The sequence below is a fragment of the Bos taurus genome, chromosome 11 (genome assembly GCF_002263795.3).
Source record: "Bos taurus isolate L1 Dominette 01449 registration number 42190680 breed Hereford chromosome 11, ARS-UCD2.0, whole genome shotgun sequence".
Classification (NCBI taxonomy): domain Eukaryota; kingdom Metazoa; phylum Chordata; class Mammalia; order Artiodactyla; family Bovidae; genus Bos; species Bos taurus.
The window spans coordinates 95,502,109-95,512,561 of NC_037338.1; the positions used below are offsets into that span (position 1 = coordinate 95,502,109).

The following is a 10,453-nucleotide window of genomic DNA, read 5'->3' on the forward strand; positions in this document are numbered from 1 at the left end:
CTGAGGTCACTTCTTATTCCCTTAGGTGTGCCTGTGGCCATCGTGGCCATCTCCCTGGCCATGTCCCCGCGTGACTACGTGGCCACTGGGCACTGCTGGCTCAATGTGCACACAGACGCCATCTGGGCCTTTGTGGGGCCCGTGCTCTTCGTGCTGACCGTGAGCGGAGAGGCCCAGGGGTCCTGCCGGGGTGGGACAGGTCGTGGGAGGGGGAGCCCCTTTTGTGCTCTGACACCAGATCTCCAGGCCAACACCTGCATCCTGGTCCGGGTGGTGATTGTCACCGTGTCCAGTGCCCGCCGCCGCGCCCGCATGCTGAGCCCACAGCCCTGCATGCAGCAGCAGCTCAGGATCCAGATGTGGTGAGACCCCAGCTGGGGGAGTCAGAAAGAGGCGGGGGAGCCAGGTGTGAGCACGTGTGAGTCCAGGGTGGGCGTGTGTGTGGCCATGTGCGCTCATGAGTGCAAGGCTATAGATGGGGGTGTGTGTGTGCAATGTGTCCGTGCTGTGTGTGCACACGTGCTCATGCGTGTGGATGGTAATGGAGCCTGTGTGTATATGAGGGGCAGTGTAGACGCCAGCCACTGTCCTGGGGACTCACCATCCACAGAAGGTACTGTCTCTGGTGGAGACAGGTGGAGGCGACCCCTAAATGAGGCAGGCTCTAGAAGTTCAGGTTCAGAGTAAGAGTCTAGGTCTCTACCCCCGCTGGAACCCCATCACTCTATGGGACCATATCTTGCTGGAGGGCCCACCCCCCAACACCCCAGGCCTTCCTCTTTGCCACTCTATCCTCTGCCAAGGGAAGGGCAACCCAAGCCAGTGGGGCCTTAAGAAGCACGGTCACCCCCCGGGGGCCTTGAGGAGGGCGAAGAGGAAGCCCTTTCAGATCCATGTCCCTTGGACCCACTGTCCAGGCCTCAGCCCTCCCCCTGGACAGCTGCCACTCCCTTCCCTTGAGCCAGGCTTGGGATGAGCCAGGCTTGGAACTGGGATCCCACCTTCCTAGTTCCACCACCCCTACTCCCTACCACTCTGGGTGTCTGAGCTTTCCAGCTACACCCAAGTCCTGAGCCGCGGTCCCTGGTCTGCAGCTCTGGCCCCTTTCCAGATGCATGGCAGGGACTGCCCTCCCCAGAACCCTGTGGGGACCCCCCCGGGGCCCCTAGCCTCCCCAGCCCAGCCTCTGTCCTGCAGGGCCACAGTGAAGCCGGTGTTGGTCCTGCTGCCTGTCCTGGGCCTGACCTGGCTGGTGGGCGTGCTGGTGCACCTCAGCCCGGCCTGGGCCTACGCCGCCGTGGGCCTCAATTCCCTGCAGGTACCTCCGGGCCCTGGGCCACACATGAGCTCCGCGGGCGTGGCTGGCTGGCCAGGGGGCTGGGGAGGGAGTGTCCTCTCTCTCATGGTTGTCACCAAGGCATTGGGGACATTGCTGGGGGGAGGACGGACAAGAGGGGACTGGGTCAAACCTCCAATCAAACAGCAGAACCTCAGGGAGGATTTTGTGGCCCGTTAGACAGCTGAGGAAGCTGAGGCCCAGGAGGGGGTGGCTAAGATGCCTGGCATCCTGACGCTCAAGGGCGCAGCAGAAGTCCCAGCCTCCAGGCTGTGCTCCAGCCACTTCAGGCCTCGGCAGGAAGCTGAGCGGGGCGGGGGGGCCTCTCCCCTTGGCATCTGCGGGTGGCCTATGTGGGGCAGCACGAGCTACTCCACCAGTGAAAACAGCAGTTTAGAAAAGGTGCTGCTTGGAAGGACATGACCCACGGAAAAGTGCCATGGGACTGCGGAAACCCCACTGTGCGCCTTTCCGGTCGCGTGTCCTGGGGCCACAGAAGTGGGTCAGACCAGGCACCCGTCCTCAGGAGTCTGCAGATCTATGGGGACTCGGGCATGGACACAAACAGCCACCACCAGGGGACTGAGTAAGCGCTGGGAGGGAGGACAGTCCAAGGAGAGCCCACCCTGCCCCTCGGCCTCCCTGCTGCCTCTAGCACCTCTTCCTGTGGTCTGCGCCTAGTGCTCCAGGGTCCTGGTCCATGCTATCGTCTCCCCCTGGGCCTTGGGGACTCGCCGCCCTCTGCCGACAGGCGTGGGACTGGAGAAAGGAAAAACAGGTGGTGGGGGAAGCAGCAGACAGCTCGGGAAGGATGGGGGTCGCGCCCGGAGTGGGGCCAGGAGAGTGAAGAAAACCTGGGGTTCCCACACTCTTCGCAAAGAAGCACGGCTCCCGCAGACGTGGCAGGGCTGAGCAGCTGGGGACACAGACGGACACGGAGAAGCCCTTACGGTCGGCCCACTTAACAGAGAGACCCTGCCCAGGTCTCTCCACCCTGCCTCAGAGTGGGGAGGGCAGCAGCTTCCTGTTGCTATGGCAACTGCTCCAGCTCCATCCCTGCCCGTGGCCCTGCAGCCACGGGGCCAGAGCCGCCCTCACAGCCCTCGCCGCCTCCCTCTCAGGGCAGGTCCCTTCCTCTCTCGGTGTCTCGTTACTTGTCTCTGAGTTTTCCCTGAGATTCCTTCTCTGTCTCTCGGGCTCTGTCTCTGCCACAGTCTCCTCTCCCTGTCCCCTTTTCCTCTGGCGTGGGTCTTACCTGGCTCCTCTGGGCCTCTCTCTACATCTCCCCTTCTGTTGGGCTCTGACCCTGTCTCTTGGTCCCTTCCCCTGTCTCTCCCTCTCTCTGAGGGTCACCCCTCTGGCCCCCCACCCCCAGCCAGCCTCAGACCTTCAGGTCTGGTGAAAGGCTGTCTTGTGATGGGTCATAAGGCATGCGACCTGAGCCCGCTCTGATGTTCCCGTGACTGTCTCAGGGCAGCTCCCAAGTCAGCTCAGAGCCACGTTCTCTGAGTCCTTCCTGGATGCTTCCCTCTCCAGGCCTGGCCTTTCCCTCTCCTCTCTCTTCCGTCATACCTGCTGTTTCTCCGTGTCGTACTCTCCCCGCTCAACCTCCAGCCTCATCGCTTTCTCACTGTCTTGGGGCATAAACTGGGCAGGACCTGCCCCAGGTGACCAGGGAGCAGGGATGGGGCTGGAGGGATTGAAATCTGCCTGGACTCATTTATTTGCTTTTGGGGGTGATTTGTTTCCGTCTGGCCTCTCTGCCAGGTTTTGTGCTGGAAGAGCAGAGCCTCAGTCTTGTGACAGGTTGGGGCTCACACCTTCCGTGCCTGAGGGTCTTGTTGGAAGGCCTAGACAAATGGAGACGGGCCTCAGTTTCTACATCTGTATAAAGGGAATCATAATCTCCACCTCATGAGATCACTGTTGGGTTCCATTGAGATGATATTTGCAAAGACCAAAGCATAACCTGCTGCAAGATGGTTTCATTCAGCCATTCAGCATGTTCTTCCCCTGTGCCTCCCCTGTGCCCGAGCTGGGCTGCATGCTGAGACCGTGGTGGGGCACAGGATCAAAGAAACCACCCTTGGAGGTCTCAGCCTGGGGGCGCAGACAGACACCAGAGCCACACAACTGCAGTACGGTGCGATTGAGACTGAGAGGCACAAGCGGCAGTCAGGGTCGTGTGGGGAGGCAGGGTGGGCATTCCCTGGAGGCAGTGGTGCTCAGCGAATGCCTGAATGCTGCATGGAGAGAGGGGAATAAAGTTTTAAGTTAGGGGAGCACAGTGGAATCAGATGGAGGGAGACATGGGGTCGGGGGAGCTGGTGAGAAATGGCGCAGGAGGGAACATGGGGGCCAGACCATGCAGGGTCCCCAGAGCTGGTGTGAGGAGCTCAGACTTCCACCCAGGCCTGGGAGGATGTTAGACAGGTTGCTGGTGTGGTTGGATTGGAGTGAATGTTTGGGTGTGAGGAGTGGCGCTAGTGGTAAAGAACCTGCCTGCCAATGCAGGAGACATGGGGTTGACCCCTGGGTTGGGAAGATTCCCTAGAGGAGAGCATGGCAACCCACTCTAGTATTCTTGCCTGGAGAATCCCGTGGACAGAGGAGCCTGATGGGCTACAGTCCATGGGCTCACAAAGCGACTTAGCACAAGGACTGAGTCAAAGGAGATGAGATGGGGGACACCGTGCGGAGAGCTGCAGGGAGAGTACCGGCCGGGTGTGTTGGGCTGGGAGCCCCCAGGGTCTGGCTTAGGGGCAGCGTTGGGGCTGGTAGCGACCCAGTTGGTGCCTGGGAGCTGGGGAGAGTAGTAGGGCTCTGGGGCTCCAGTTCTCAGCCCTGGGAAGCTAGAGGGCCTCAAGGAACCCCACATTTCCTCACCTGTGTTCCCTTGTCTGAGCCTCAGGGGAGAAACTGTTGCCTTTTGCATCGTCCAAGTGGAGGGTGAGGGAGTCCTAAGCTCCACCAGCCACCTGTGGGTGGAGGCCCACACTTAGGCCTGGGACACATTGCTCTGTCCCCACCCCCGGCCCCAGGACCCTCTCCATCAAATGGGGAGAATGAACCTCCCTCCACCCCCTGCCATGGAGCTGCTGTGAGGGTCAAGCATGCTGGTGCTTGGTGAGGGGCCAGGGCTTTGTAGTCCTAGAATGTGTGGGGAGGAGCCGCTGTGACTCCGCCTTCACACACAGCAGGAGGCAAGTCCTGGCTGCATCCTGACTTCCCAGATGAAGAAACAGAGACTCAGAGAGGCATTCAGCTAGAGGAAAGCTGAGTGCCAAAGAATTGATGCTTTTGAACTGTGGTGTTGGAGAAGACTCCTGAGAATCCCTTGGACTGCAAGGAGATCCAACCAGTCCATCCTAGAGGAGATCAGCCCTGGGTGTTCATTGGAAGGACTGATGTTGAAGCGGAAACTCCAATACTTTGGCCACCTGATGCGAAGAGCTGACTCATTGGAAAAGACCCTGATGCTGGGAAAGACTGAGGGCAGGAGGAGAAGGGGATGACAGAGGATGAGATGGTTGGATGGCATCACCAACTCGATGGACATGAGTTTGAGTACACTCTGAGAGTTGGGACAGGGAGGCCTGGCGTGCTGCAGTCCACAGGGTCCCAAAGAGTCGGACACGACTGAACTGAACTGAACAGTCAGGATGTAGTGAGGTCCCTGCCAGGTCTGCTGTTGCTGGACCTCACTTAGCCTTGGAGCTTCAGGAGGTGGTGAGGCCGTGAGGACAGGGCAGGTCAGGGGGTGGGGCGTGGAGGGATAGAGGGCAGAGAGGCTGCCTGCTGACCCAAGACTGAAGGCATGGGATCCGGCAGGGCCAGGCCCTCCTGGTTCTTTTTACCATGGAATGCCACAACTGCCCACTCCCCATCACGGGTTGGCGGACAGGGCAGGACTTGTGTTCACTGGCCAGTGTCTCTAAATGTCTCTGGGGCTGCCTGTGCTGTGGTGCCAGGCCAGGCAGTGGGAGATGGGGGCCTCCCAGGCGGTCACCCACCCTCACCCTGGGTCTGTCCCCAGGGGCCGTACATCTTCCTGGTCTATGCCGCCTACAACGGAGAGGTGAGTCCGGGGACCCAGGCTGCTGCTGGGGTGGGATGTGGATGGGGGTGGGTAGGGCTTACTTGTCGGGGGCTCTGCACCCAGCCCGTGGGGGTCGGGGAAGGGTCCCAGCCCTGCCCCTGCCCCATCCTCCAGGTCCGGAGCGCCCTGCGGAGGATGACTGAGAAGAAGGCAGCAGAGGCATTCACGGTGGGCAGGCCTGGGGGCCAAGGGGCGGGAGGTCCTACCTCTGGCAGGGATCCCAGCGGTGATGCCCCTTCCTTTCAGGCTCGCTCCAGTCCCACGGGCCCGGGGTTCCACTCTAGACCCTCGTGTCCCTGGGAGGTGGCCAGGGATGACCCCAGAGTCTTGGCTCCACCCCAGAGACACCTGGCTCTTAGAGGTAAGACCACAACCACCCTCCAGTCCAAGTGCTACCCGGTGCCCCAGCCTCCCCAGTGCTCAGCCCAAGCATCTGAAAGACAAGGAGACAGGCCCAGGAAGTCCTGTGGCTGCAGGGCCTGGGGGTGGCTTATAAAAGGCTCCTTACCTCCTACCACTCCACCACCAGGCAGCAGGGGTCCCTGGGGCCCAGCCCAGAGGCAGAGCTTGCCAGAGTTGCCCTCCCTGGGTCATGCAGCAGAGGTGTGGGGGGTTCCTGAAGGCAGGTAGATGGATAGGGTTCGGCGCCCTGAGACAGGGCATGGGTTGAATGACTTCAGGGTCAGGCCAGGAATTGGTATCCCAGCTCCTACTTCCCCTGCTTTGCGCCTTTGGGTGAGTTACTTTCCCTCTCTGGGTCCTGGTTTCTTCAGCGCTAATTTACAAGGTGAATTTTTGAGTGGATTCTTAAAGAGTTTTTTTTAATAATGAGGTCCCTGTTCAGGGTAGGGGAGCAGAGAGAGACAGCCTCCTGCCTTGGTCTCCTACAGGTTCACCTGCTCAATTGTCTTCCCCCTTCTAGGAACCCATGGCCCCAGGATCCCCACAACCTTCTCCTCCATTGCAGAACCCGAGAGACCGGTGAGGCTGGGTCAGGGGTGGCAGGGCTCAACCAAGGGGCTGGCAGTTGTGACCAGAAGGGTTAGGGAAACCACAGGGATCAGCATGGGGCTGGGGTGGGGGCTTCTCCTGGGGACCCAGGGGGCCTCCTCCGTCAACTCCTAGACTGATGGGTGCTGGGAGCAGTTGGCAGAACCTGAATGCCAAGGCCCCTGGGGGTGGAGCAGTCATCTCCAAGGTAGCCAAGGGCCCCCAGAGCCAGAGGAGCAGAAGGAGAGGGGGACCAGCCCCTGATGGGCCTCCTCTGTCCTCAGGCCGTGGAGCTGACAGCATTCAAGGCTTCAGGTACGGCTCCCACACCCCAGGTGGGGTGTCCCCCTTTTTCCCTTGGTGCCCGGACAGTCCCTCAGCCCCACTGTGTGGAAATGGAAGTGATTTGAGAAGCAACCCCACCCGGCCTCCCACAGTTTGAGAGGCTCTTCCTGTCTCATTCTGCTCCTTGTTGGTGCCTAAAATTCCCCCACTAGCGCCCGGTGGGCTCGGTCAGTGCTCTGGGGAAAGGCTTTCTTAGGGAGTAAGTTTGGGACCCCTTCCCTGGCCAGTGCTGCTGGGACGGCAGGGAACCATTGGCCTGCCTTCCTCTGTGCGCCCCACGCCCGCCGCCCCACTTCACCCACTCTTAGCGCTCTGGCCAGATGCCTGATGGTCTGAGAGTTCTTCCAAGCCCAACGAGGAGCAAGTACTTTCCCCAAGGCCTCAGTTTCCCCATTGGACAGCTGATGGGGACGTGATGGAGTCGGGGGTGGGGGCCTGTGGGTAGCAGGGCAGGGCCGGGGCCACCTGCTCAAGGAGCACTTATCCTGGCCCGAGGGAAGCCCCTGGGGACCGTGGTCCCTGGCCTCCCACAGTCTTGAACCAGAGACAAGCCTCTGAGGGGCCGACTCAGCACTGCCCCGCCTCCGAAAGCTCGGGGTTCTTTCCAGCCAGGTCCAGAGGCAGGTCTATGGAGCTCTCAGTGGGGCTGAGTTCTGTGCTAAACCTGGGCATCTGGTGGCTCCTTTCATGAGGTGACTGGGGAAAACAGGGGTGTGGTCACCCTCCCATTGTGCGGCTCAGAACGCTGAGGCACAGAGAGGAGCCCTTGACGAGCCAGGGGTCGGGCCCCCACCCCCACAGATGAGGACACTGAGGCAGCAGGAGTCACGTGGGGGTAAGCCTAGGCACATCTGAGCCTGGGTCTGTATGACCCCAAACTCCCAGCCGACCTGCGTCCAGGCGGATGTCCCAGTCCTTCCGTGTCTCAGCTTCCCCTTCTGCAAAATGGGCTGGAGGCGCCCCCTGCAGGCCTGCCGGGAGGGCGCAGGCGTCCTGCAGATGGGGGGCGTGCTGAGCAGGCAGAAAGGCACCCCCCACCCCAGCCTCCCCACCCATCACCCCGCTACACACCTCGGCTCCCAGCCCCCCAGCACCCGCTCCCGCAGGCGCAGCGTCTGTGGGAACAAGAGAGCGGCAGAGGCGCCTCTGCGCTCAAGTGACAGCGCCTTTGTCTCCGCTGAATGGGTGCGTTGCTAAGGCCCCTCGTAGCAACAGAGCCGCTTCCACCTCGGCCTCGGAGGGACCCCCATCCCGCTCCGCCCTCCAGATGCCCTAGGGCCCCCCACCCCACCACGCGACCCACTCAGGTGGCCCGAGCAAGAAGTGCAGGGAAGTGAAGGCTGCCTGCTGGGTATCCCTCCCAGGCCTGCTCCCGCCCCTCCCGAAAGCGCCTGCTGCCCCCCGCCACACACACACCCCGCACCCCGGCATTGCAGGTGTTCTCCGGAGGGAGAAACTGAGGCTCGGAGAGAGGCTGAGGGAGACTGCCAGGGTCACCCAGGCCAGAATCTCACCCAAAGTCTCCCCCAGCCTCAGTTTCCAGCCCTCTCCCCATCTTGGAAGGGTGGGGCCCCATCTTGCTTCTCTGCCAGCCCAACCCACAGGGTACACTTGCCTCCCAGGTTTCTAGAGACAGTGCATGGGGATTTTCCTGCAAGCTCCTCTTGGGGACCTCTGAAAGCCCACTGGGGGCCCCTGCCGACCTGCGTGTGGACCACCACCCTCTCCCAGGGCCTCAGCCTCTCCCTCCTGCCAGGGGAAACTTGGCCCCAGAGCTCCCGTGTACCCCGCCAGGTCCCACGGCTCTGTCCCCAGCTTTCTGTCCGTGACCGCCCCTCCCCTCTACCCCGCCCCTCCTGCTGCGAAGTTCTGACAGCCCCCTGGTGTCTCTGGTAATAAACGGTACTGTAGTGACCTTTCCTTCTTTGGGGTCACCCTGGCCTGGGGAGGCAGATGAGACGCCAGGCTCCCTGGGAGGAGGGAGGAACAAGCTACTCTTTGACTTTTCGACTCAAGATGGACCCCATTTCACCATCAGGGTAGGTGTGGCCAACACTAATTAGCACCTACCTGTGTACCTGGCTGGTGCTGAACCTCAAACCACCTCAGAGTTACCTCAGCCCTGAGACCACCATCACTGCTATTGTACAGAGAAGAACTCTGACGCTAGGGGAAGATCTCCATGACTCATACCTGGGTCTCCTAGGCTGGGTGACATAGAGGTGAGGGGTGGCAGTCGTTGTGAGTAGGAGCCATCCAGGCAGCCTGCTCAGAGGAGACACCACGGCAGGTGGGGTGGCTTCAGGTCAGATGTGTCAGGGCTGCGAGAGGACTTCCAACTCGGAATCTGGCTATGGGTCTAGGTCTTGGCATCACTGATTCTGTGGCCTCGGGCAAGATTCTTCTTTGAGACCTGGTCTCCTCGTGGGCGGAGCCAGTTTCAGAGCGAAGGTGAGCAGGAATGGTGAGGGCTTGGCACCTGCGTGGGCCCCAAGGTAGGGGCTAGGTGAAGGAGAGGCCCAGGGTCTGGTCTTGGGGTGCAAGGCTGTTAACAGCATCCTGCTGACCTCAGCTTGACTCCAGCACTTCTTGGGCCAGAGGCCATGGCGCAGCTGAGGGGCATCAGAGCATCCGCTGGGTGGAAGCGGGGAGGCAGCCATTCCCCATGCAGGTGAGTGGAGGTGGGGTGGGGCTGCATGAGAAGAAGCCCGAGACCCAACAAGGTACAAGCTGCTCCCGGTTCCCTCTGTGACCTCAGGGTCACTTTCATCCTGGGCCCTGCCTGCATTGAGTCTGAGATAAAAATCTATTCAGGGTATAGTTAACCCACCGCACAACACAGGGGTCTGGGTATTTCATTCTGGGGCTGGGGTTTGAATTCCTGGAAGCCTAGTCCATCATCTGCAGAATGGGGGACATCAGACCCACTCCGCAGGGACATGGAGCCATCCTGTGTGTTAGTCCCAGTGCCCAGCATGCAAGGCACTCAGGAAAAGTTGGCCATTGCCAAAGAAGGATGTGACAGAGAGCATGGACACACAGACCCTGCAGCCCAGGGGCAGCGATGTCTAAGGTTCCGAAGGTCCCAGGCAGAGAGAGAAGACAGCAGCCTCGGTGGGGAGGAGTATAGTTCCTGCCTGCCCAGGGAGGATCCAGCAGGACCCCAGGAGGAGTGGCGGGCCGGGCATCACTGCTGAGGTTCACCACCAGGGCACTCAGCCTGGCCTGTTAGGCAGAGCCTGCTGCCCACTAATGTGAGAAAGGACTGAAGGGGCCAGACCCTGGAGAGGCAGCAAGAGGGTGGCGCTGAACTGGACGGGGCACCTGGTAGCCCCCACTGCCGTATTTGCAATATCCTGACTCTTCACTCCCCTCCGGAGTGCCTCTGCCTCCCCACACACTAATCATATGGGTGGGGGTGGGAGGGTGGGGGCGGTCAGGGCTGGGAACCAAGGCGTCCTTTCCAGTCTCCGCACCCCCTGCTCCACTTCCTCCCCCCAACACATTGTCTTTGCTCTTTAGCCAAAATAACCTCTTAGGTCTCCAAGGGCTTCCCTCATAGATCAGTTGGTAAGGAATCCGCCTGCAATGCAGGAGACCCCGGTTTGATTCCTGGGTTGGGAAGATCTACTGGAGAAGGGATAGGCTACCCACCCCAGTATTCTTGGGCTTCTCTTATGGGT

The 10,453-nt window shown here is 60.8% G+C and overlaps 1 protein-coding gene and 1 long non-coding RNA gene across 11 annotated transcripts in view; one reads left to right on the forward strand and one right to left on the reverse strand.

Moving 5' to 3' along the window:
- Window positions 1-8,689, forward strand: part of ADGRD2 (adhesion G protein-coupled receptor D2) — a 29,015-nt gene extending 20,326 nt beyond the window's left edge. The window contains exons 18-24 of one of the 6 annotated variants that reach the window (XM_059891580.1): window positions 26-159; window positions 247-362; window positions 1,198-1,318; window positions 5,373-5,796; window positions 6,358-6,416; window positions 6,710-6,740; window positions 8,393-8,689. In XM_059891580.1, the coding sequence (XP_059747563.1) occupies window positions 26-159; window positions 247-362; window positions 1,198-1,318; window positions 5,373-5,796; window positions 6,358-6,416; window positions 6,710-6,740; window positions 8,393-8,400 (893 nt within the window). In that variant the 3' untranslated portion in view covers window positions 8,401-8,689. Of the gene's footprint in view, window positions 1-25; window positions 160-246; window positions 363-1,197; window positions 1,319-5,372; window positions 5,797-6,357; window positions 7,081-8,392 lie in introns of those variants that run through there. The other 5 variants (XM_059891582.1, XM_059891578.1, XM_059891579.1 and 2 more) reach the window with 5 other exon arrangements.
- LOC112448837 (uncharacterized) lies at window positions 3,036-10,138 on the reverse strand. 5 transcript variants are annotated; one of them, XR_009496323.1, is made up of 6 exons: window positions 7,842-8,399; window positions 7,661-7,763; window positions 5,944-6,084; window positions 4,223-4,314; window positions 3,306-3,579; window positions 3,036-3,186 (listed from the first exon to the last, which is right to left on the reverse strand). It is a non-coding gene; the product is annotated as an uncharacterized lncRNA (long non-coding RNA). The 5 variants fall into 5 exon arrangements; XR_009496324.1 differs by lacking the exon at window positions 7,842-8,399 and adding an exon at window positions 8,964-10,138 and having other exon boundaries at window positions 3,036-3,579; XR_009496325.1 differs by having other exon boundaries at window positions 3,036-3,579; window positions 5,944-6,051.
- Window positions 10,139-10,453: the final 315 nt, after the last annotated feature.